The sequence below is a fragment of the Artemia sp. Qi Xiang Cuo genome, chromosome 14 (assembly GCF_049724085.1).
Source record: "Artemia sp. Qi Xiang Cuo chromosome 14, ASM4972408v1, whole genome shotgun sequence".
In the NCBI taxonomy this organism is placed as follows: domain Eukaryota; kingdom Metazoa; phylum Arthropoda; class Branchiopoda; order Anostraca; family Artemiidae; genus Artemia; species Artemia sp. Qi Xiang Cuo.
In genome coordinates this window covers 68,139,739-68,165,920 of record NC_142807.1, presented here as the reverse complement: position 1 = coordinate 68,165,920, position 26,182 = coordinate 68,139,739, and the positions used below count along the sequence as shown (strand labels likewise).

Here is a 26,182-nt window from a genome sequence, read left to right as displayed (position 1 = left end):
GCCAGCGTGTTCTTTCTTCTGGCAAAAAATAAAAATTCCACATTTTTGTATATAGGAGCTTGAAACATCTACAGTAGGGTTTTCTGATACGCTGAATCTGATTGCTTGATTTTCATTAAGACTCCTTGATTTTTAGGGGGTGTCCCCCCTCCCCTCTCCTTTTAAAAAAAATCAGGTAATTTTTTCAGGCTCGTAACTTTTGATAGGTAACACTAAACTTGATGAATCTTTTATATTTGGAATCAGCATAATAAACTGATTCATTTGATACACCTATTGACATCAAAATTGCGTTTTTTAGGTTACTATTAAGCCGGGTCGCTCCTTACTTACAGTTCGTTAAAAGATACTATATATATCGAGTTTGTCAAAAGGACGCATCTGAAATACCTCAGGAAAGACTAAGGGTGTCAAGTTGAAACTTTCCGGGGTTATTGAAGGGCATGCCGAATAAAATAAAAAAAAAATACTGTGTGTATCCGGTTTGTGATTAGGGCGGTACCATTGTAACTGAACCACCATGTAACTGATCCCCAAACAACTGAACCACTTTAACTGAACCACCGTGCAACTGAATGCCCTTTAACTGAACCTTCGTACAACTCAACCCCCGTGCAACTCAACCCCATTTAGCTAAACCCCGTGTAACTGAACCACCCTGCAACTGAACAACCGTGCAACTGAACCACCATAAAACTGAACCACCGTGCAACTGAACCACCGTGAAACTGAACCACCGTGCAACTGAACCACCGTGCAACTGAACACTCGTGCAACTCAACCACCGTACCTACATTGGGTAAAACATAAGTTAGAATCTTTACATGTTCAGCCTTGTTGGAATTGTTTGCTTTTTTAAGTCTATATATAAATTACTGTCAACATGATTTATAAAAATGCTCTTTTTTGTTGTCACAAAAACAAAGAAAATCGGACGTAATAAACTCTTAAATCCAGATTTATTTCTCTTTTTTATGTAAATTAAATAAAAAAAAACAAGTTTTTTTAACTGAAAGTAAGGAGCGACATTAAAACTTAAAATGAACAGAAATTATTCCGTATATGAAAGGGGCTATCTCCTCCTCAGCACCTCGCTCTTTACGCTAAAGTTTGACTCTTTCTCACAACTCTGCTTTTAAAACAATAAAAACTTTAGCGTAAAGAGCGAGGCGTTAAGGAGGGGACAGTCCCTTTGATATATGGAATAATTTCTGTTCGTTTTAAGTTTTAATGTCGCTCCTTACTTTCAGTTAAAAAAAATTTGTTTTTTTTATTTAATTTACATGAAAGAAACTGCTCTACAATAGGGTAATTTCAAAGTAAAACAAAATTTGAATGATTCAAAACAATTTCAAGATGATAAAATGTAATGTCAAAAACTTAAGGAACAAGCTTAGATTTATATTCTAAATTCTTATTATATTTTTCTCTCCCAATAAACCCCAAGCTAGGCATGGGGGTGGCGCATGATTTGACCAGCTCAAATAAACATCCAAACCCGATCCAGAGACATCAACGCCAAGATAATCGGAAAAAACTGAATTATTAGCTAGAAAATATCTAACACGTTTTTAGCCGCGTTTTCAGGCTCAGCGGGTTCGAACACGGGTTGTTAGCTTGTAACATGATTTGGAACACGCTCCCAGAGTCTAAGAAGCAACCACTCGTACCGTATCTGCAAAATCCACGTTTTCAGGCTCAGCGAGTTCGAACACGGATTGTTATCGTCTGGTTTCAAGTTTTTCGTCTAGTTTCAGCGGGTTCGAAGTTTCAACCTCGTGTTTGATGCACTAGATGCCGTGATGCACAACGCTTGATGCACTAGACGAGAACAACCCGTGTTCGAAGACGGGTTGTTCACGAATCAGCGGGTTCAAACATGGGCTGTTCTCGTCTAGTGCATCAAGCGTTTTCACAAAGCGGGTTCTCGAGGAAAACACGGGGTTGAAACTTCGAACCCGCTGAAACTAGACGAAAAACTAGAAACTTGAAACCAGACGATAACAACCCGTGTCCGAACTCACTGAGCCTGAAAACGCGGATTTTGAAGATACGGTACGAGTGGTTGCTTCTTAGATTCTGGGAGCGTGTTCCAAATCATGTTACAAGCTAGCAGGGGGTTGAAGTGAGACAACAATGATGAAGTATGAGGAATTTGCAAGTTGTTGAAAGTGCAAATATTGACGAAGACCACACTGCCTTTCCATATCAAACAAACACAACTTAAAAACAATAAGGAAATTTTTTTCAAAGACAGTGCAATTTAAATTGGTGAATATTTTGGCCCTATGTCCAAGGGCCGTCTTCAGCACAACATTAAAGAAAAAAAATATATATAAACAACTTACATTAAAATACGAAGTTTAAAACTACGTAAAAATGGTCTTAAAAACTTTTAAAACAGCCCCAGCATCCTTACTTCAACGAAGTTCAAGCAGGACTGATAAATAAAATGATGAGAGAGGATGAATTCATTCAAACAAAATAAAATGAAATTATTAAATGGAAGTTTTCAAAGCTAATCTTGCTTTTTTAGCAGCTAGTCTTAAATGCCTTTTTGTAACGGGTTCAATACTATTGTCAATTGGTCTAATAAAATATTTTGTTATATCATTTTTAATTAAATTTTAGTATAAAGAATTCAGTGAATATTCTCCTAAGTCCCTATTTAAGGAAATATTTTTATTTATTTTGAGCCTAATTTCGATTGATTCGCGGACCACATGTTTTATCCCCAAATCACTACTAATTACTTTTTCAAAAAGTATTGTGTGGCTGGGATTATCAAATATATGGCTAGCTAAAGCAGAATCAAAGGAGTTATTAGAACTATTAGCAATTAACGCTTTGTCTATGTCTTCTTTATGCTGGTGTATCCGTTTTTCTAGATTCTGAGGAGTTCTGCCAACGTAGTAATTGCCACAATCGCATGGTATTTGATAAACCCCTCTTTGGCGAGTAACTGGGGTTTTATCTTTACCGGATTTTAAGAAATTTATAATTTTAAAAATGTTACTGGAAACTAAATACAGATTATTTTTTGTGCAAATATTTTTTATTTTTGTTGTGATTCTTGGGATGTACGGAAGATTGATTATATTAGAGGGTTTTTCTGGAGCCTCACATTGTGAAATATCGTTGATTTTACGAAAATGTCTTTTTGGTCTACGGCTTATCGTATTATTGACAAAAGGAATGGGGTATCCGTTGCCAAAAAGAATACCTCTGATAAAATTTATTTCTGCTTTTATGTATGAATCGGAGCAAATGTTCAGGACACGGTCAATGAGAGAAGTTACAACTGCTCTTTTAACTTGTGGGGAGTGATTTGAATTAAAATGCAGATATTTACTGTTTTCTGTTGGTTTTCTATAGAGAGTGAAGTCCAGATTATTAGCATTAATGATAATTAGCATATCTTAAAATGTTAGTTTATATTCAAATTCAATTTCTATGGTAAACTGTAAATTTCTATCATAAGTATTAAAATGATCTAGGAAACCCCGAAAGTTCAATTTCCCCATAATTCAAAAGTGAAATTAAGTCATCCATGTAACGACCCCAATATTCATGTTTTGATAAATACGAATTTAATTCCCAATTTTCAAGGTTCTCGACATAAATATTAGCCAGTAGGCTGGATAGAGCTGCTCCCATTGGTAACCCATTTATTTGTTGATAAAAAGAATCACGAAACTGTAAATACATTGAAAATTTATTACAGATTTTAACAAGATTAAATAAAACTTCACCATCAATCCCTGTCGCTGAGTCTTCGATTAAGTGATAAGCTTTCAAACCTCTACTGTATTCACAAAATTCCTACATTAGTAATTTTACATTAGTAATTAATTACATTACTTAATTACAACAGTCTTAATTACATTACAGCAGTTAATTACATTACTTTACAGTAATTAATTACTGTATTACAGTACACTATTACAGTACAAAATTACAGTACAAAATTACTGTATTACAGTGTATTACAGTAAACTGTATTACAAGTTTACATTACAGTAAAATATTACAGTAAATATTACAGTAAATATTAATATTACAGTACAATATTACAGTACAAAATTACTGTATTACAGTGTATTACAGTAAACTGTATTACAAGTTTACATTACAGTAATTAATTACATTACTTAATTACAACAGTCTTAATTACATTAGTAATTCCTACATTAGTAATTCGGCAGATTTGGTTAAAAAACTTAATAACACAAGTATTTCAGAAAACACAATAGTTAGTAGTTTTGATATTGTTTCCATGTACTCGAATATAGATGTGGCTACTTCTGAGCAATTATTAAAAAACAAAATAGAAGAAAATTATCACTTAATCGAAGACTCAGCGACAGGGATTGATGGTGGTTTTATTTAATCTTAGGAAAATCTGTAATAAATTTTCAACGTATTTTCAGTTTCGTGATTCTTTTTATCAACAAATAAATGGGTTACCAATGGGAACAGCTCTATCCGGCCTACTGGCTAATATTTATGTCGAGAACCTTGAAAATTGGGCATTAAATTTTTATTTTTTAAAACATGTATATTGGGGTCGTTACATGGATGACGTAATTTCACTTTGGAATTATGGGGAAATTGAACTTCGGGGTTTCCTAGATCATCTTAATACTTATGATAGAAATTTACAGTTTACCCTAGAAATTGAATTTGAAAATAAACTACCATTTTTAGATGTGCTAATTATCAGTAATGCTAATAATTTGGACTTCACTATCTATAGAAAACCAACAGAAAACAATAGATATCTTCATTTTAATTCAAATCACCCCCCACAAGTTAAAAGAGCAGTTGTAACTTCTCTCATTGACCGTGTCCTGAACATTTGCTCCGATTCATACATAAAAGCAGAAATAAATTTAATCAGAGGTATTCTTTCTGGCAACGGATACTACATTACTTTTGTTAATAATATGATTAACCGTTGACTAAAAGATATTTTCGTAAAACCAACAATATTTAACATCGTGAAGCTCCAGAAAAACTCTCTAATATAATCTATCTTCTGTACATCCCAAGAATCACAACAAAAATAAAAAATATTTGCACAAAAAACAATCTGTATTTAGTTTCCACTAATAATTTTAAAATTACAAATTTCTTAAACTCCGGGAAAGATAAAACCCCAGTTACTCGCCAAAGAGGGGTTTATCAAATACCATGCGATTGTGGCAATTACTGCGTTGGCAGAACTCATCAGAATCTAGAAAAACGGATACACCAGCATAAAGAAGACATAGACAAAGCGTTAATTGCTAATAGTGCTAATAACTCCTTTGATTCTGCTTTAGCTAGCCATATATTTGATAATCCCAGCCACACAATACTTTTTGAAAAAGTGATTAGTAGTGATTTGGGGATGAAACAGGTAGTCCGGGAATCAATCGAAATTAGGCTCAAAATAAAAAAAAATATTTCCTTAAAGAGGGACTTAGGAGAATATTCACTGAATTCTTTATACTCAAATTTCATTAAAAATGATCTAACAAAATATTTTATTAAACCAATTGACAATAGTACTGAACCCGTTACAAAAAGGCCTTTAAGACTAGCTGCTAAAAAAGCAAGATTAGCCTTGAAAACTTGCAGTTAATAATTTCATTTTATTTCGTTTGAATGAATTCATCCTCTATCATCATTTTATTTATCAGTCCTGGTTGAACTTCGTTGAAGTAAGGATGCTGGGGCTGTTTTAAAAGTTTTTAAGAGCATTTTTAGTTTTAAACTTCGTATTTTAATGTAAATTGTTTATATATATATTTTTTCTTTGATGTTGTACTGAAGACGGTCCATGGACATAGGGCCGAAATATTCACCGATTTAAATTACACTGTCTTGGAAAAAAAAAAATTCCCTATTGTATTTAAGTTGTGTTTGTTGAAAGTGCGGAGATGATAAGTCAATCGACCAAAAATAAAAGGTATATTATCACACAAGCCAGCTAGAAGATTGCGATTCAACTTTAGAAAAGCGAAAGAAGCACACGACAGAAATCAAGGAGATCTCAAATCAAGCAAAGCTTTAAATGAAGAACGGTTAGCTTTTAGCTTAGAAAAAACTAAGTAAGTTTCACTTTTCAGTCGATGCATTCAAGAGCGTAAAGAATAAAGAAAGCAGTTACTGGCTCTTCATGTTGCCTTCCTTTCAGTCGGCAACTCGGGCCTCCCGTCCTCATATACAATTTTTATCCGTTTTCTCTTTGTTCGGTGATAATGATCGAGACTTCAACAATATGAAACAGTAGCCATGGTTGAGACGTTCTTTGGAGAAAATTAAAGTTATCTCACTCAAGGGGGGCTTTAGCTTTCGGCCGGATCGTTTCTAACGTCGTTCATGCGGTGCTCATACAAAAAGTGAATTGAATAGAAAAAGTGCATAGCGCATAACAAATCCCAGGTTTTCAAGATTATTTGACAAAGATGTCACATTTCTAGCTTGAATGCTTTAGCTAACAAAAATACACAGACACCTGACATTACTTATATAGACGTGTTCTTTTTTGTTTATTTTTAGTGAAGCGACTTCGACGCTACGTACGTAGTTTTCTATGCTACCTTTCACGCCAGCAAGCCCCTTCACACTAGGCTAAGGTGAAAATCCAAAAACAAAACCATAATCCTCGTCTAAATTATCACACGCAAGCTGCTCAAATATTAGAAATGTGGAATGGAGATTCAAGCTCTGATCAAGCATGGAAAGTATTCTAGGAATATTCCATGAATTTATTTTCAAAAGTTTTCGATTTTTCATCCAGGGGTTCCATTTTGCTACTACTATGTTGACTTTTCCCTAGCGCACCATAAACTTACGTACCGTAAAATTCTACGCGGAGATCGATTCTACTTCGAGTAATTTACGTTAAGGATAAAAATTGCTTTGTAAGATTACATAACGTAACGTAAAATCTTAAGTTATGATGGTGTGAAAGGTTTTAGAATGTAGTGTGAAAGCACTGTAACATAGTCCACCATTCTTAAGTTATGCTTTGTAGACAGATTGCGAGGATCCCTGCCAGAAATGGAAGATTAGGGGTAATTTAATACGAAGTATCACAAATCAGACTACATGGCATTTTTCTTTATTTCCTTAGAAAAGTAATTTTTTCTCAAAAAAAACATAAAACTAAATATTTCCTTTAAGACTCACATTGTGTCGCCTAGATACATTATTCCGACAGTTCGGCATAATTCATGATGAAATGAAAAAAAAAAGTGAAATAGAACTGACAAACAAAATAAAGATATATTGGTTGTCATAATTCAGGAGTCTCAAGGAAAAAGTGAATCCGAAAAGGTATTTGATTGTAATCTTTTTCTTGACAAGTTTGAATAATTGGCGTAATCGTTATAAACAAATACGCCGTAAGTAGCCTATACAAAAATATTCCAATTTTTTTCTTTAGAAAAAAGCAAAAACAGTAAAACTGTCAGCCTTTAGAAACATGGCAAAGAAAAAAATAAATTACATAGCTAAACTATTAAACACTGGTTTCCAAAATATGACAGAAAAACCACCCGATTTACTTCCACAAGCTTTTGATTTTGGCAGGCTTAAGCAAAAGAAAAAATCCAAGGAACTGCAATATCTATGCACAAATTACAGCAGAATAAGGAATAACCGTAAGTTGTTCTTATAAGTTTACTCTATAATTTTTGCGTTATATGTCTTGAACGGTGGTCTACCTTCAAACGCTATAAACAAATTCTGTTGACTGTCATCAGGGCCACATCCAGGAAGGAAAGCGGGGCAGGCTCCCCCCCCCCAAAAAAATCTTACTTAAAAACGTACCAAAAATATTTATACGCGCATTTTTTTTTTACCCCTCCGAACAAAGATCCTGGATACGCCCTTGACTGTCATAGTCTACGGATACTCTGGTTCATTATCGGAGGGGTCAAGGGCTCTAATTTCACAAATAATTTTTTATCTAAAATCCCTAAATACACATAGATATACCGGAAGCATACAAAAATATATTTCGAAAAGGATAATATTAAACAAAACCAAGAACAGCACAATCGTAAACCTTCAGAAACCTGGCAAACTCAAAAACGCATTACAAATTTCAATACTGAATTGCAAAGCTAGACTATATAATACTGATTACCATCAATGCAAAACAAAACTACCCGATTTACCATCAAATTATTCATGTTGTCGGACGTAAAACATAAGTATTAGTATCATTTTTACAGATAAGATAACAAGTAGAATAAATGCTCTGTATTACTCAATATCTTAATGAGACAAATATGGCTCCAAGCAAATAAAATTGGGGGGGGGGGGGGCAAGAAGGGTATTTGTTTAGCCCCACAGTGAAAGGCTTGTCCAAAATGCGGTCCTTAGCTTTTCCTCTTTTCATCCGCTGGCCCCTTTGCTTAGCACTAAGTTTTGTTCTTCAGCAGTTAATGTTGCCTTTGCGTTTATTTCCTTTTTTTCATTGTATTCCGCTTGTTTTTGTACTAATTGAGTAAAAAAATAAATCATTACTAGATATGAACAGGAGGGTATAACAGGGAATCGGACTATCGTAACTGAAACCATTGACTTCTCTCAATACTTATGCCATATTTGCATCATTTGACATTACACACTTCCTAGTAAACTTTTAAATCTTACAAAAAACCTTACAATTACTGGAGCATGTGCATAGTTTTGATACTTGTTTTTGCTAAAAATTTTCACAACAAATGACAGATTTTAGCAGATTAAATTCTCAACTGAAAACCAAAGGAGCTATCATGTCCCATAGTTGTCGCACACTGCATTTCGCAGAAAACCGCTGCGATTTTTGGGGTTACGGACAATGTTTACGGAATAATCGCGGAAAATTGCAAATTTTAAAATTTCCCAATGCATGCGACAAAACGTCCTCGCGAAAAATGACTGCATAACTGAAGCTTCCTCGTTTACATATTTATTTTATTCAATTGCACTTGAAATTTAGAGAGATAACCACATCTTCAGATTGTATTTTTGCCAAAATTTATCAGACAGGTTTGTTTCCAGTCAAATGAAAAGTTGTTACAGAGGCAAAGAACATTTAAATATTAAAGCAAACTACTTTAAAATCGCCGAAATATTGCAAGGAAGAAAAAAAAAGTATCACAGTCGAGATTTGTCTTGAGAACAATTCACTAAAACCATGAATTTCCTTTCTATTGACTGCTAATTAGGATTAAAGGAGTCACATAAAAAATTTATGATAAAAATTTTTTTTTTATCATAAAAAATTTAGTCACATAAAAAAAAGTAATGAATTATTCTGAAGTCAAATTTTGGCTGGAAGATTTCTTGTTCCTCTTTGTGGTGTCTTGGCAATTCGCTTTAACAGTTAAAATGTCTATTAAGATAAGTTTTACAAACCTTATTAAAAAAAACAAAAACAAAAAACCAGCACTTGAGCTTGCAAAAATATCACAGACTAAATTAAAGTTATAAACTTCGCTTTACACAACCCGAAAAACACCAAATCCTCCAGTTCGGCTGCAGCAATTACAAAGGCGTTAAGCTCGGTCAGCTCTACCGATTTGTGTAATCTGTTTTCCCCAAAACACCACTTTCACCAAACACTGCACAGTACATAGGTTATAAATTTTTCAGATATGGGAAGGGAGGAGGATCCTCCAGAAAAAAAAAACTAAGAGGCAAGTATTTATAACAGTTTTCCCCTGCTGATTAGTCTTATTGTCTCAATTATTTCAACTTTCTTTGCAAAGTACAAAATATGATTTTTTGCCATCAGATTTATTTTAAACGGTGTTTCTGCAGTCCAAAGCTAGGCTTCATTTAAAAAAAAAAAAAAAAAAAAAAAAACGTACTCGTCAACAATAAAAAAAAAACAAAAAAAAAAACAAACAAATAAAAAACAGAAATGGATTTTTGAGTTATCCCGCTCTATTACGAACTTCCTGCTTTAAACGCGTATAATATAGCCGTTTCAGTCGCCACAGCGAAACTGTTAATAACCATATAAACTGTCAATGCATCATTCTTTGCAGATTATGAGCACGTTGTATACGTTTGCACAACATTTCCCACTTTTTTCGTCACTGTTTTACAAGAGCTAGAATGGCTTTTGGCTGTAAAGAAAGATGCTCCAAAATCATCGCCAAACAAATCATCATTCTGAAAAACAAGAATTTGATTAGAAATAGCCCAACAAGGGAGTTCCAGAGTGCTTTAAGGCCTTATTTGGTTTAGCAAAACGAGCAAATACACTAATTAAATAGGTTTGTAGCATTACTTTAAAACATCATTTCTCAGCCTGGAGGTTATGATCCCATGGGTTATAGGGTTGTATTTGACAAGAAAAATCCAAAAACCAAATGTTGAAAAAAATAACCAGCTAAGGAAAATTATTCAACTTAGTGTTAAAACACACGCAAAAATTCAAATTTGCTAAAATGACAATTAACTCTAATAAACAGGGTACAAAAAAATTAAATAAAAACAAAAAAACATGCAGCCTTTGAGTTTAAATAAGTAACTAGAACTAGTCAATTTTAAGACTTTATAGTCTTAAGACTGTAAGTGACTTTACAGTCACTTTACAAGTTTGAAAAGCAGGTTAATTTATATGGAAAATATATGGCGTTATTATACTATTTAGTTGTAAAATCCTGATATTTCGAGAAAAACAACAACATGATTTAAATGCAGCGTGTATAAGCCTCTTCTCGCCATCTCAATCGTTATTGGTAATTTTGCATTAGTTAATTAAAAAAAATGTTTAGCTAACAATTTGGAGAAACACGTTATTTCTGCAGGAAATTTAGAAGGACCTGCAGAAATAACAGACGGTTCAATGTAAGTATAAAACACGATACAAGACTACAAAACACCAAATTCGCCCAAAATTAATTCTTAATCAACAAATCGGAATATTTATAATTTTTTTGCTCTAACACTAATCTTCAAATCCTTTCCAACAGCACGGATAGTTGCTGAATTACGCCTCTATTATTGCAGAGTTAAACAGAACTAAAATGCCATCTAGTTCCAAGTAATAATTTAAATCCAAAGATGGCGTTATAGTTATATACACTATAATACTTTTTCTATCCATTTTTTACTAGGCCTATCTCGTCATTTTTATTTTGCTGAAACCCGTTGGGAACAATCTTCTTCAGCACTGTCATCTCCCCAGCCTTAGCAGATGAGGTTTTCGGGAGCTGTATCTGTCTTCCACAGGATGTTACTGGTGCATAAGTTATTTAATAATAACTTAATAATTTATTGCAATTTAGTAATAAAATCTTCATATTTATGGTAGCAATCGTAAGCTCAATGTTACGCAAAAGTCAGTTAGATAGAAATTTTTACACGACAGCTGGGAATACCTTTGCATCAGTGGTTCGAAATAATGTTAAGCTAAATGATGTACCTTTTCAGGAAAGTAAAACAAGTTCAAAAATAATTTTCGGGCTTGTTATCGAGTTGTTCAAGCAAATTTTTGAAATATCCATGATAAGATAAAAAACTAATACCAAAACCTCTCTTCTTTCAAATATTTCGGCAAGTTAGAGAAGAGAAAATACTGCATTTTGAAAAAAAAAAAAAAAAATAGCAACAATACACATACACACACACACACATATCTAAGAATCTTGATAACCAGTTATACCATTTTTTTCATGACTGACGTTAGATTATATCTTTGGAGCACTTCAGGCAAAGAGTCAGTAGTCAAATGGTTCCCCCCCTCTTTCTTGCAGAGCCAATAGAGGGAGTGAGCTGCTAGTCAACAGTTTTTCCTTCCCTTTCACAGAACCCACACAGGCAAAGAGCTGGTAGTCAACTATCTCTCCTCCCGTTTTGCAGAGCCATGAGACGCACAGAGCTGGTAGTCATCGTCTTCTCACTCTTGATTTTTCCTCCCCCTTTGCAGAACCAAGAGAGATACAGAGCTGGTTGTCAACGCCTTCTCATTCTTGATTTCTCCTCCCCTTTTGCAGAGCCAAGAGAGGTACAGAGCTGGTAGTCATCGTCTTCTCACTCTTGATTTCTCCTCCCCCTGTGCAGAACCAAGCGAGATACAGAGTTGGTAGTCAAAGCCTTCTTATTCTTGATTTCTCCTCCCCTTTTGCAGAGCCAAGAGAGGTACAGAGCTGGTAGTCCATGCCTTCTCACTCTTGATTTCTCCTCCCCCTTTGCAGAACCCAGCGAAATACAAAGTTGGTAGTCAACGCCTTCTCACTCTTGATTTGTTTTCCCTTTTTTCAGAACCAAGAAAGATACAGAGCTAGTAGTCAACGCCTTTTCACTCTTGTTTTCTCCCCCCCCTTTGCAGAACCAAGAGAGATACAGAGCTGGTAATCAATGCCTTCTCACTCTTGATTTCTTTTCCCCTTTTTCAGAACCAAGAGAGATACAGAGCTAGTAGTCAACGCCCTGTCACTCTTGATTTCTCCCCCCCCCCCTTTGCAGAACTAAGAGAGATACAGAGCTGGTAGTCAATGCCTTCTCAATCTTGATTTCTCCTCCCCTTTTGCAAAACCAAGAGAGGTAAACAGATGGTGGTCAACGCCTTCTCGCTCTCCTTCATAGAACCAACGAAAGCAAAGAGTTAGTCAATAGTTTCTCTCATCTTTTGAAGGAACTACAGAGGCAAAGAGCTGGCCGTCAACGGTTTACCATTCTCTACAGAACCAGTAAGGGAAAGAGGTATTTAAGGTCAGGTAGTCAATTAAGCGGGACTCTTTGTCATTTTCCTTTTTAGTATGATTGTTTGTTTGTTTTCTTCCTTTTCTCCCTGCATTCCCGGCCGTAGAGCCTTGCGGGGGGTAAATGATTATGTAAGTACTTTTGCTATTTCTTTTTTTTTGTTTATCTATATGATTAAACATCTATCTATCTAGATCGCCACTGACCAGGATGCAACTCCAGAACAAGATAGAACACACATTAACCGAATTTGGAGCCAATGAGGTAGATCTTAGAGCAACTAGTGATAGCAACTTAAGTGGAACACATTATAGTTAGTGACAATTAGTAGGGCTTAGGATCCGAGGATGAAGATGTAGATATATATTTATGTATTTTTATCGGTATTATTTTGCACTGAGGACGGTCAAACGGAGGCATTGACCGAAATATTTGTCTAATTTTCAATTTCTTCACTGGCTGTTATTGCCCTCGTTTTCTGTTCTTCGAAATTTTTTATTTTGTCAGGATTAGCCAGTGTGATCTCAGAAATTATTTATACCAAATCACTATAGATAGTTTTAAAGCAGACGTCCATAATAAAAAAAGATGATGAAAAAAAGGATTCAAATCACTCTAAAAGAGTGAAAGTGGTTTCAAATTGACGTACTAGGCCTATCCCACCAATTTACGATCCCCTGATCATGTTGTATGGGTTACTACCAAACCATCCCCTGTTCATGTCTTAGTAAATGGCGATGAAGTCGAATCGGTGACCAAGTTCGTGTACCTAGGGAGCCAGTATCATCAGACAACAACTGCTCCAACGACATAAAACGAAGACTCACCCTAGGAAGTGCAAGCCTCAAGAGACTACTCCCCCTCTTTAAAAATAAACACCTATCTATGCAACTGAAACTTCGACTTTTCGACTCTCTAATCATATCTGTTGCCATGTGGACACTGAAGGTCGGAGATGAACGCAGAATTTCGGCTTTCGAGACAAAATACCTCCGACGCATTGCCGGAATTACATACCAAGACAGAGTCTCGAACGAAGACCTTCGGAAGCAGCTGAAGCGAGAAACTACTATTCTCCAAAAAGTGCGCCTGCAGCAGCTTAGGTGGCTGGGCCACATACATCGAATGGAGAACTCGCGCCTGCCAAAAGTTGCCTTCGAAGGAAGGGTCCACGGTAGCCGCCCACCTGGAAGACCTAGGAAGAGATGGCGTGAAACTTCGGAAGTGACCTCTTATGCCTTCTGAGACAAGCTGACGACCTGGCTTTGTACAGGAAACTGATCCAGGAACGTGTGAAGGACATGGCCCCAAAATGACCCTTAAGGACGCCCGGGACATAAGTCAAGTAAGTCATGTAAGAATGTAACTTTGTCTCTGATTAGAGGATTATTTTTAGGTGACCAATCAAAGACCACATTATATTCTTCTGTTAAGATTAAAGAATGGTTATTTCAACCCAATATGATGAAAAGCTGTTCTTGATATATTCTAGCCTATTGCCTTACAGCAAATATTCTAAATGAGTTGACTAACTGATATTTTTATCTCCCTTGTTTTCAGACGCACTAAGACACTAATGAGGAAAGTAAATTAGTCTTAAATGTGCTTAAAAATATCAAGCAAAACAGATTTCTTTACAGTTATATATACGTGCAAAGCGTCAGAAAAGATAGGATTAAGTCCCTACGTCGATAATTTTCCAATTAATTCACCAATGAGATAGCTAGGAAATAGACATATCTTTAGAATCAAAATTTAATCCTGAATCCAAATACAAAATTCTTGTGTCAGGAATGAACTATACCAACACCCCCCCCCCCCTATTATACAAATATATTCCCTGAATTTTATGTACACAATGCATTTTTCATTATTTTGACAAACTATTAAGTCAATTTGAAGAAAAGAATGATTTATTGAGAATTCAGTGCGTAAATAATATTGGTGTTGTAAGGTACGGGTGTCACCACTTATTGGTGCAAAAACTGGTGCTACACCACTTACTAGAGGGGGAAGCCCGCGCTTACCCCAACGGTTCTGTAAATATCGGGTACGTCAGTACCCAATTTACAATATACCCTGCCTTAGGATACGATAACGTGATCGAACAATCAAAGGGGCCACTTTAAGGCCAAGGGTACCCATCCTGGGTTACCGCTAATATTTCTAACTATCTCCTTGGACTCTACCTAGGATAAAAAGTCAAAGATTATATAGTATAAAAAATCTTACTTTATTCAATCACGCATATAACAGAACTGAACTCACACCATCATAATTTTCCCCCAGATCGCTCAACCGCGTGCCTGCGGTGGGAGGTAGGTGGATTTTTCCAGCCAATCCAAATGCTTACCAACTACTTCCTTACTTCAAATGAATCGGCTTTATGCCCCTTCTTTAACCCCCCGAGAATTCGGACCAAACTTGTTGTCTGAAAGTAATGTTTAACTATGGTGAATCATCCCTCACTGCGCAGTAAAAGCCTCGTGGTTTGTTTAACAAACTACGCAGTTAAAGAAGGAAAATATGGCACAGCCAAAATTAAGGGAAATTTGATAATTATTACCAGGGAAAAGGAGAATAATTAAGGGACCCAAAAGAGAAGAATCTGGGAAGGGCATTTATGTGAAACAAACCAGGACCAATGGTCCCAACACCTCCCTCCCAAGATAAATGGCCGCTACTCGGGTGGATTGGCTGGAAACTCAGACATAAAATAAATAACACCAACTGCAAAATCACCAAACTTTATTTTCTCTTTTTTCTTCCGCCAGTGCCTGTACTTCCACTGCTTGGCTCAGGATTCATCGTCATCCACACGTGTCTACCGTAGAACCATCGTGGTCTCTATCGTATGGCATCTGCATTAGGTTTTGAAAGTTGAAGTCCCCAAGATTCGTAGAAAATGATCGTGCGCAGCACAATCAAAAATACAAATTTTCTCGCTCTCATGAATTTACATTTGAGAGGAGCAGAGAATCAGTTTCTGGCACCGCGTGCCTGCAGTGGGAGGTAGGTGGATTTTTTCCAGCCAATCCAAATGCTTACCAATTACTGCCTTACCTCAAATGAATCGGATTTATGCCCCTTCTTTCACCCCCCCAAGAATTCGGACCAAACTTGTTATCTGAAAGTAATTTTTAACTATGGTGAATCATCCCTAACTGCGCAATTAAAGCCTCGTGGTTTTTTTTTTAACAAACTACGAAGTTAATGAAGGAAAAAATGGCACAGCCAAAATTAAGGGAAAATTAATAATTATTACCAGGGAAAAAGAGAATAATTAAGGGGCCCAAAAGAGAAGAATCTGGGAAAGGCATTTATCTGAAACAAACCAGGACCAACGGTCCTAACACATACATTTCAGGGTATATACTTACACAGTAGAGGAGGGGGGGGGGGGGTAAAGTTCATTTCCGACGCAAATGAATGTTATATTTGGATTCAGGATCAAACTTTGATTTTAAAGGTATGTCTCTTTCTTAGAGTTGATTAGAAAATTTTCTCCCAATCCTGTAAATGAGGAAAGCAAATGCTGACCTTAAAATAAGATATTTAAAAACCTTTCTTTTTGTTCACAAAACTATTTTTTTTTTTCAAATGTGAAGCAGCTCAAGGAAAGAAGATCATGCAAAAATGCAGAACCGTTCACATCAAATCAGTTCACTTCATCTGTTTTAATACAGACAATAAAGCTAGAGACATTGCTCCTATAGAAATATTCCATATTTCTATATGAAATATATTGTCTAGAATTCCTTTTTCTCTTCTTGGATTCAATTCTTTGCAAATCAGCTTTTTCAGTCTTATGCAAGCTTTGATGGCAAAAGTTAAGGTAGGTTAAATTAGCTTATAAATCTCAGAAGTGGGTTAAAACTCTAACCTAACCTGTCACATCAAACCTTGCATAAAACTGAACAAGTTCACTGGCAACACTGATCCAAGGACAAAGAAGATATTTTGGACATTCACTGGTGAATGTCGACATTCACCAATTTTGGACATCACTTCTCAATGATTAAATTGAAATATTTCAGCAGAACTTTTACACCATCATGATGTATGAACTTGTAGCAAAAACAAGGATAATGTCTATCAGAATTTTTTGCTTCTCACATCAAAATGCAGTAGTAAGAACCAAGTTAGAATTCTTTCTCTGGAGCAATTCCCTGGTATTCCCTCTAAAATATTTGTTACAAACAAATTATAGAATTAATTGAATAACTATCTATTATATCAAAGTCTTAGCACAATTATGAAATGACAATTTTAACCATGTTTAGAAATTTTCTGCTACATCCACCATTAATTTGTGTTCTATTTTGGTTTTTATTTAACTACTTTTTTCTTTTTCAAAAATTGCTATTTGGCTCTTCTGCAAGCCTAGATCTTTAAGATTTATGTTGTTCAAACAAATTTGTATTTTATATTTCTTAGAGTAGGCTATACCTTTTGTTTACTAGTCTTAATGGTTCCATCACAAGTGACAATATAACGCTAGTCCTGGTAGTTACATCACTTTTAATTTTTGAAATATTTATTATACCTTCAGTTAAACACCTCAAGAGAAATTACCTCTGCTGGCAGGCCATTGAATTCAGCAACAGATTGTTGGATGAAATTTATTTATCAATTTGTGAAGAAAGCCCATGACATAGGCCTATGTTTGTAAATTTATTTATATACTTTAAATTTAATGTAAATTTATTATATACTGTATATTTATTATATACTGTATATTTATTTATTTATATAATACATAAGGACAAGAACCTAGTAAAATCTGCTGGTTGGAATGTTTTGTGATTCAATACCAAGAGAACAGGGCCGGATAAATGGCGATTGTGCCCAATTGGGGCCTGCATTTGAAAGGCCCCGCGTTACCATCAAAATGAACAAAAATTTTGTTCAAAATTTAAAGTAAATTGCTTTTGACAATAATGGAAAAATTATGAAATTAATGTAAAATAAATTCCCATCACTAGATCAACAAGCATAACTTACAAAAAAATCATCAAAATTGAAAAATCCATGCTTTCCCATCTTTGCACTTGGCCTTGGCTTTCTAGCATTGCTGTCCCCAAAATCAAAGTTGAAACCAGTTTGAAACTGCTTCATGAATTGGTTCAAATCAAACTGATAATGACCTCCTTGGGTATTAGAAAATCCATCAAATCCTTGCATGTTGTATTGTTTTCTTTTGTCAGGATCAGATAGGACTTCATAAGCTAAAATAACAACATTTATTATATATAGCTCCATTTATTAGGTTTGGAGCTGCTTCCACTTTAACTGCAAGAAGATATTGTAGATAACGTTTTAAGAGAAGAACAGTGTGGTTTTAGGAAGGGTAGAGGATGTCTCGACAAAATTTTCACTCTTAGGTCACTAATTGAGAAATGCCTGAGTCATCAAACACCTTTAGTACTCAGTTTTATAGATTATGAGCAAGCATTCGATTCTGTTGAAAGAAAAGCTTTTGCAAAGGTCTTATACTTGTATGGTATTCCAGACTGAGTATCTCTCAGTCTGTAAATCTTTGCAAAGATTTCTCTGTTATTCACAATTAGTGTTGTCAACATTTGGCCATATCAAACGTAATCTACCAGTTCAATCCACTTAAAAAAAAAATTAGTTTTGACTATCCTTTGTCTGGAAGGTCTAGAATTCTTGAAATATGGTTGTCCTACTTAAGATTATTAGAAGTTTGTGACACTGAGGAGTTGAACATGTTTCATTAGCATTTTAGGTGGGATAGAAATTCCACGCTAATTAGGGAGGGGTTCAGAGAGGATGTTTTGTATTTTACAGCTTGGGATCTATTTGAAAGAAAACAAGTATAAAATTTACTAAGAGAGGTTGTACTTCATATTTATTCAGCAATAAATGAATTAGGGTGTTGTGATCAACCAAGTCAAATGCTTAAAAATATGAACATAGCATGAGGCAAAGCAGCAGTTCCTCAGATAATGGAAAAATCTAGCATCATATCAGCAAAACTACAATTCAAAAAAATTCATGTTTTTTCATGTGAAATATTATTACAAACAATGATCATCAAAATCTCTTGTTGTTGAGGAAGTAACCCTAATTTGACAACTATGTTTTTGTCAGAGGACCCTTTGGTTTTGACACCAATTGTTTCTCATCTGTTTTACATGTTCAGTGAAGTTTCAAGAAAGTCACCTATATTTCAACAGGGCTGATGCTGTCTGTTCTAATTTTGTCCTAACTCTTTTTTTTGCCATAAATAACCAAGTAATGACAGTTTGAATATTACATAGCTAAAAAATTGTTGGGAGCTTATTTTGTGTCAAAAACAGGAAACTGATTGAATTAGATATTCTTTTCTTATCTGGGTGTATCAGATATAGTGTCCACGTTTTGCATTGTCAAAATATAATGACGGCTTCAAGAGATGGTGTTCCAAGTCATGACTAAGCAGCGCTATCCTGTTTTGAAGAAAAATATCGACAGTGGTTCCAAAATTGCACTGTCGAATCATTGGTGCATTTACCCTTTAGTATATATATATATATATATATATATATATATATATATATATATATATATATATATATATATATATATATATATATATATATATATATATATATATATATATATATATATATATTATATACATATATATATATATATATTATATAAGTTTCTTAGCTTATTTTCTTTATTGATTGAATTCTTAAGTGTTTGAGATATTGGGTAGGAATGTGTTGACTGATTGTTATTGCATAGCTACTTGCCCTTTGATAATTTTTTGATACTTTGATTAATTTGCTAGTCATAAGATATAAAGGAAAACATACAAGTTACTGATCTTTTAACACTATTCCCACACATAGTAATTGTTACTGTTGCAAATTCTATATCAATCAATTAAAACGACTTGTTAAGTGTTTAGTGACACATGGTTCTTTATGCTTCTTGGTTAGATTTGGTGTGGTTGACCATATCCAAAGGAAATAAGCTAATAAAATTGGCAGCATTATGTTCATTATTTTATACTCTTTCTAAAGAACATATTCACTTTTCAGACTATTGGTCCTAGTGGTACAGCACTCTCCCCCCTCCCATGTTCCTAGGTTAAGCACTAGGAAATTTATGAAATTATTAACACAAAAACTATTAAATCAGTACTTTATAATTTGCAGCATGTTTCTATTAATCAGATTTATCTTGTTTATTACCATGATTATCTAGGCCTATATTTTAAATCATTTCAGATAATATGTCATACAAGAATTCTATTGTAATCACTTGGGCAAAATTGGACTTCACTTTATTAAGAACGCAAGAAAACTGATTTACAAAAGACATGATGTAAAACAAAGGAGAGATATATTACTAGGGATATATATGGGATCATCATGGATGGGGGGGGGGGGCAAGAGAGAGGTGCATTGTCAAAAAAGAAACCACAATATTTGGAAAGAGCATAGACTAAGGAATCCAATGGCACTACTTTTATTTCATTAGCATATGTTCTTCAGATGTGGTTGACCATAGCAAATTTATGGTTTTTTGGCTGCAGAGCTTAGAAAAAAAGTGCAATACAGCATTCACTATTCTTCCAAATTAGCACTCTAGCCTCATTATCTGGGCCAGACATAACCCTAGGCTCCATGCAAATGTTTGCTGATATTGTGAGTTTACTAAACTCCCACCCCCAGAATAAAATAGACAAACATGGATGCAGAGCTGTTCAAAGGAAGAACAATCAGGGCAACTGCCCTGGGCACCATGGCTGGAAGGGTTGCCTACTTTAATAAAAGTTTTCACTCTGCTTTGGCTTTTTTTGTTTATATTTAAGTTCGGAGATGGTTCTGTAATTAATTTTGCCCTAGGTACCACCAACCCTAGAAATGGTTTGGCATGCACTAGAGAGTCCAAAAGAGAGCTACTAGGTTCCCAAACAACTTAGCTCACATGCAGCCAAGGCTGTATATATGATTTTTTTTTCAGGGGATGGGAGGGGTTTACTCAAAGATTTTTTTTTTGGGGGGGGGGGGGGGGATATGCAAAAAAAAAAAAAAAAAAAATTTATAGCCATTTTTGTTATGCTTTGCCTCCAGCATAAGGAATCCCTAAAGAATCTGAATCTGCTAACTTTAATCTACAACAGACAGCATGGAGACATAATGATGATGAAAAAATTTTTTGATCTAAATATAGGAAAAGCCCTTTTATCTTAGCAAAACCAAGGACCACCAGGGGACACTCAAAGAACCTAAGCTACAACAGTTTACCCATATATACCATGAATGACATAATTTCTTTACTGTCCCCTTGTGGAAGTCTTCAAGTGATACAACAGTCTGGAAAAAAATCCATTGCCTCATTTAAGAAGCCAGCAGACAGTAGCCTAACTAGAGATATTACCTTAAATTACCTTAAATCACAGCTTGAAGCGAATTTAAGGATTTTCTATCCTTGCAATGCTCTGTGATGACATCTAATGTTTTTTTTTTTTTTTTTTTTGTCGTGATTTGCTTGATACATTTGGGTTGTTAACTCAGCAGCTTCCCAGTTGTAGAGGAACTCCTGCTGTTGCCAATCTTTGTCAAGTCTTTGCTTGAAGGCAATTGTTGAGTCTGCAGACACTGTATCTTCAGAGAGCTGATTCCACAAGTTGGTTATTTGTTGGCTGAAGAAATGGCTTCTCTCTCGGATAGAAGAGTGCTTCTTGAAAATGTTCATTGAATGTCCTCTTGTCACAAGGCGTTCTGGGGGAGCAAGGAGACCAGGAAGAGTATTTTTTGAAATGACTTTGTGGGTTAGAATCATGTTGCCTTGCTTCCTCTGGTATGTGAGAATAGGGAGCTTCAGATGATGCAAAAGCTCTTCATATGGCACTTGTTTGAGGCCATCAACCATCTTAGTTGCTCTTCTCTGTACTTTTTCTAGTATTTCCCTGTCCTTCTTAAAATAGGGGGACGCCAGGGACATTCCAATCTCAAGGAGTTGACAAACCAGTGCCTTGTAGAGCTTCATAAATACTTTAGGACGCCAGCTAGAGATAGTTCTTTTAATAAGTCCAAGGGATTGGAAGGCAGAAGAAGATACATATTTTGAATGGGTACTGAAACTCAGCCAATGATCAACAATGACTCCAAGATCTCTTTCTTCAGTAACTGCAGAGAGGGGGTTACCTTGGAGATGGTACTGCTGATGTGGATTATGTTTGCCAAAATGAATGACATGACATTTTTCAGCTTTAAAGGAGAGGAGCCATTTATCAGCCCAGCTTCCCAGAATATGGTCCCCTGGGGGATGCCACTTAACACAGTTATGGATGATGATAAATGAGGAACACCTTGAGAATCATAGACCCTGACGGCTTGTGTTCTTTCTGATAGGAAACTCTGTATCCACTGCACAGTAACACCATCAACAGCTGCTGCCTTCAGTTTGGTGATCAGGAATTCATGACATACCCTGTCAAAAGCTTTTGAGAGGTCCAGGAGCACCATATCAACAGGAAATCCTCAATCCAGCAGTGATGTTACATACTCGTATGTCTGTATTAGGTTACTGTCCACGGATCAACCAGATCTGAAGCCATGTTGAGAAGGAGTTAGTATGTTGTTAGTTTCAAAGTGCTGAATGAGAGCTCTATTTACAAATCTCTCGAGCACCTTTACAACTGCAGAAGTGATGCTGATGGGATGGTAATTTTCAGCACAATCCTTGGGGCCTTTTTTGTGGATTGGCATGACATATGACGTTTTCCAATCTGTAGGTAGCTCTCCATTTTTTAGGGACAGCTGAAAGAGTCTACACAGAGGAGAAGCAAGGACATTTCTACACTCTTGAAGAAGCCTTGGGTGTAACCCGTCAGGTCCTTTGGTCTTGTTAACATCAAGTTTATCGAGGCTGGATAAGACCATTTCTTCAGTAACTAACAGGCTAGGCATTGGGGTAGATACAGAATGTGATGGTGCTGCAGGGATGATTGGACAAGACTGAGTGGTGAAAGCAGAGGCAAACTGGACATTTAGTAAATTAGCTTTATCTATCAGCGACAAGTGCATTACCCTGCTATGTTTGAGGTCAGGAATGGTGTGATGGTTAGGACTTTTAGCAGAAACATGCCTCCAGAAGGATTTGGGGTTTGCCTTGATATCAGTGGCAAGCTTCTCCTCATATTCAGACTTCAGTTTCCTTACTGAGTCCAAGACGAGATTCTGAGCCTTCGCATACCTTAGCCAATTTTCCTGTGTTTTTTTCTTTTTGTGCCTTTTCCAAGCTCTGGGTTTCCTATTGATAGTCCTCTTTGTATCCTTTGTGAGAAACAGAAGTGTTTTTGGTTGTCTTTGATAAATAACACAGGAGTGCTTCTTTTCTGTTGACAGGAGAGTTTCCTTGACATTCAACCATGACGTGTTGATATCAGAAGTAATGAGCTCTGACCAATTTATTGATACAAATTCCTGCTCTATTTCATGATAGTCAATAAAAGTTTGAGGGTGCAAGTTAGTTTGAAGACGACTATTCATAGACAGCACAGAGGATAACTGAGTGGTCGCTGTTACCAACTGGAGGAAGAAATTCATTTCTGATGAGAGAGTCTGGGTCACTCAGAATTACAAGATCCAACAAGGAAGGGTTCTGGTCACCATGGTGCCTTGTGGGTTTTTCAACCGTTTGGTGAAGGAAATTGTCAGATAAACAAGACACAAATGGTGAATCCCCACCACCAGATGCTGGATGACCAAGTCCATCCACCCACTCAACCGAGGGGAAATTAAAATTGCCAATTATTATCAAATCAGATGCAGCCATTTGTGATACCAAGGAAGCCATTCCATCAATAATTTTTTTAAGTGATGATTCACTATGGAGTGCAAGTTTAGGTGGAATGAGCCTGAGTTAACACCAAGCTGCAATGATGATCCACCTAGCAATGCTCTATAAGAGTAGCAACCCTACCTTTCCACTAATGGTAAAATCCTGCTTTAACTACTTTTGGCTATCTTGGAATGGGGTTAGGTTAGGAAAATGAAACTTTCAGCGATGGGTCTACAGACCAAGGTATGTCCCAGGAAGGTATTTTGAAGTACCTACCTCCACTCCATCTCCCTCTAGAGGGTCCTGAAATTTACCTACATGACAAGTCTATACCCATTGAAATTTTGACAAAACAATATTTTATCCTAATTTTCAGTTATCAGTTTCTTTTTCTCTGGCTTTAGCTCTGAAAATGCAATTTCAGTTATTTGAGCAGAATATTAAGCCATATCAATATTTTACTTCAACAATTTAGGAAATGTATTTGCATATCTTTACAACCTTATAAATTGGGATTATGCAAAGTTGTGAACCTGAAAACAATTTTGTTGTACTTCATTTTAGCAGAAGATCTATTTTGCAACGTTCACTTCTATAACTCACATTTTTTTAAAGGTCATCAAAGGCCAGGACCCTCTAGAGGGAGAAGAAGTGGAGATAGGTATTTTAAAATACCTTCCCAGGACATAAGATAAGATAAGATATTTATTTCGAGAAATTACTATCACAAGCCCTGAAGGGCCAAATTCGAATTTCAAAGTCCATAAAACAAACAAGCAAGAAAATCATAACAAAAGCACAACAATTTACAGATTGGCAACCAATAATAAAAAAAAAAAAAAAAAAATAAAAAATAAATCTAATAAACAAAAATAAAATATCGGAATGCTGTATGATTCCTTTGTCACTTATATTAAAAAACTTCAAAATGGCAACTAGTTAATAAGATAAAAACTAATAAAACTGAAAAAAAAAAATAATATACACATTAACAAATGTTTCAAAAACAACATAAAAAGGGGATAGGGAACAAAAAAAAGAGTATAGAGAAAACCAAGCTGTTTCTTTTATTATATAAGAGAAACGACAAAATTTATGCACAAATTAACCACTATTTATTAAATCAGTAAAAAAAGGGATAAAAGATTTCTTATACCACAAGGTAGTACAAAGAATGGGAGATAAGGTGGGGATAGGCTGGGACACAGTTCGTGGAGGACGATTTCTATCAGGTACATGGTATTCAGGGAAAAGGTTCGCAGTACAGGGGTTCAAAAGTGCCAACTTACCAAAACGGAGGCACAAATTATTTCTTCGTCTCTCAAGGGTCATAGGCTACTTTAGCCTGTAGACCCCTCCTGAAAGTTTCAATTTCCTAACCTAACCCCTTTCCAAGATAATCAAAAGTAGCTAAAGTAGAATTTTACCATAAAATTCTACTTTAGCTATTTTTGGCTATCTTGGAATATATGGCCTAAATAGGCTAAAGCTATGATAAATAGGCCTAGGTTAAAGCTAGCTAAAATAAGACAAAAAATGCAACCAGAAACCTTTAGACTATGGCCAAGGGGTATTTTGGGCCTCATCATTGAAGGGGAACAAAGGTACAACTGTAACAACAGTAACTGAACACTTTTGGTCAAGCCTATTTAAAAAAAAAAAATGGTTTAGAAGTGATGAATTTTGCAAAGAATGTTTACCTTCAGCAATATCCTTAAACTTATCTTCTGCACCTTCTTCTTTGTTTTTATCTGGGTGATACTTCATTGCCAGCTTTCTAAAAGCCTTCTTTATATCTCTGTCTGAAGCACTTTTCTGTATGCCCAGGGTTTTGTAGTAATCTTTTGCTATGACTCCGAGATAGATCGTGAAAAAATACAGTATGAGAAAACTATATCTCATTTTTGAACAAATTTTAGCAAAAAGTAGGTCCTTCAAATTTCTACTGAAATTGAATTCAGTCGAAAATTCTCTGAAATTCGAAGGATTTCTATTTTGAAATGATTGCCCAAGCAGACTGGGCGAAATGTGATTGGTCGGAATAGTATTCATAGTGTCATCTATTTTTGTAAAAATTTAAAGGCTTCTCTAATCCACAGACAAAAGGTGCACAAATGCGTTTCTACCGAAATCATCAGCGGATACAGAATTGAAAGGATTTTTTTTTGGCCGGACGGGGGACATCAATTAAACTGGAGCTCTCACATTAGTATTTTCAACCTACGCCCCTGCAAATTATTGCAACTTTTGACCCCCTGGGTAGGACATGTGTCCCTGCCCCCTAGATAGGCCACTGCCCACAATGTCAATGAAATTAATGAGGTTTTCCACAAAGTTCAAATCATAAAATTTGACTCACTCAAAAAAGAATTTTCATCTTTTTGACGTTGCGGCATTTTCTTTAAATTAAGTTTTCCGCAGAGTTCATATGATAAAGTATTTTTTACTGACACAAGAGTTTCATCTTTCAACATTATGGTAAGTTTTTTGAGATTACTGCAATTTTTACAGTGACTTAGCTGACCTTATTACTTTAAATTAACCTTACTTAACTGAATTAGTCTTTGATTGAGTCAACAAAGTCATACAGAACTAGTTTTTTTTTTTAACTTGGAGGGACATTCATTAACTTTATTAAAGCAATATGGTTCCATTATAAAGCCTAGTTTTTGGA

At 35.4% G+C, this 26,182-nt stretch overlaps 1 protein-coding gene and 1 pseudogene across 1 annotated transcript; both read right to left on the bottom strand.

The window, feature by feature from the left end:
• Positions 1–2,498: 2,498 nt before the first annotated feature.
• On the bottom strand, positions 2,499–3,552 carry LOC148944791 (uncharacterized; annotated as a pseudogene).
• Positions 3,553–7,986: 4,434 nt separating this feature from the next.
• Positions 7,987–25,510, bottom strand: LOC148944790 (dnaJ homolog subfamily B member 9-like). The gene is made up of 3 exons (XM_089100806.1): positions 25,209–25,510; positions 17,704–17,927; positions 7,987–10,161 (listed from the first exon to the last, which is right to left on the bottom strand). Exons 1-3 carry the CDS (start codon positions 25,408–25,410, stop codon positions 10,036–10,038), a joined length of 552 nt encoding a protein of 183 aa, XP_088956932.1. The 5' UTR covers positions 25,411–25,510; the 3' UTR covers positions 7,987–10,035.
• Positions 25,511–26,182: the final 672 nt, after the last annotated feature.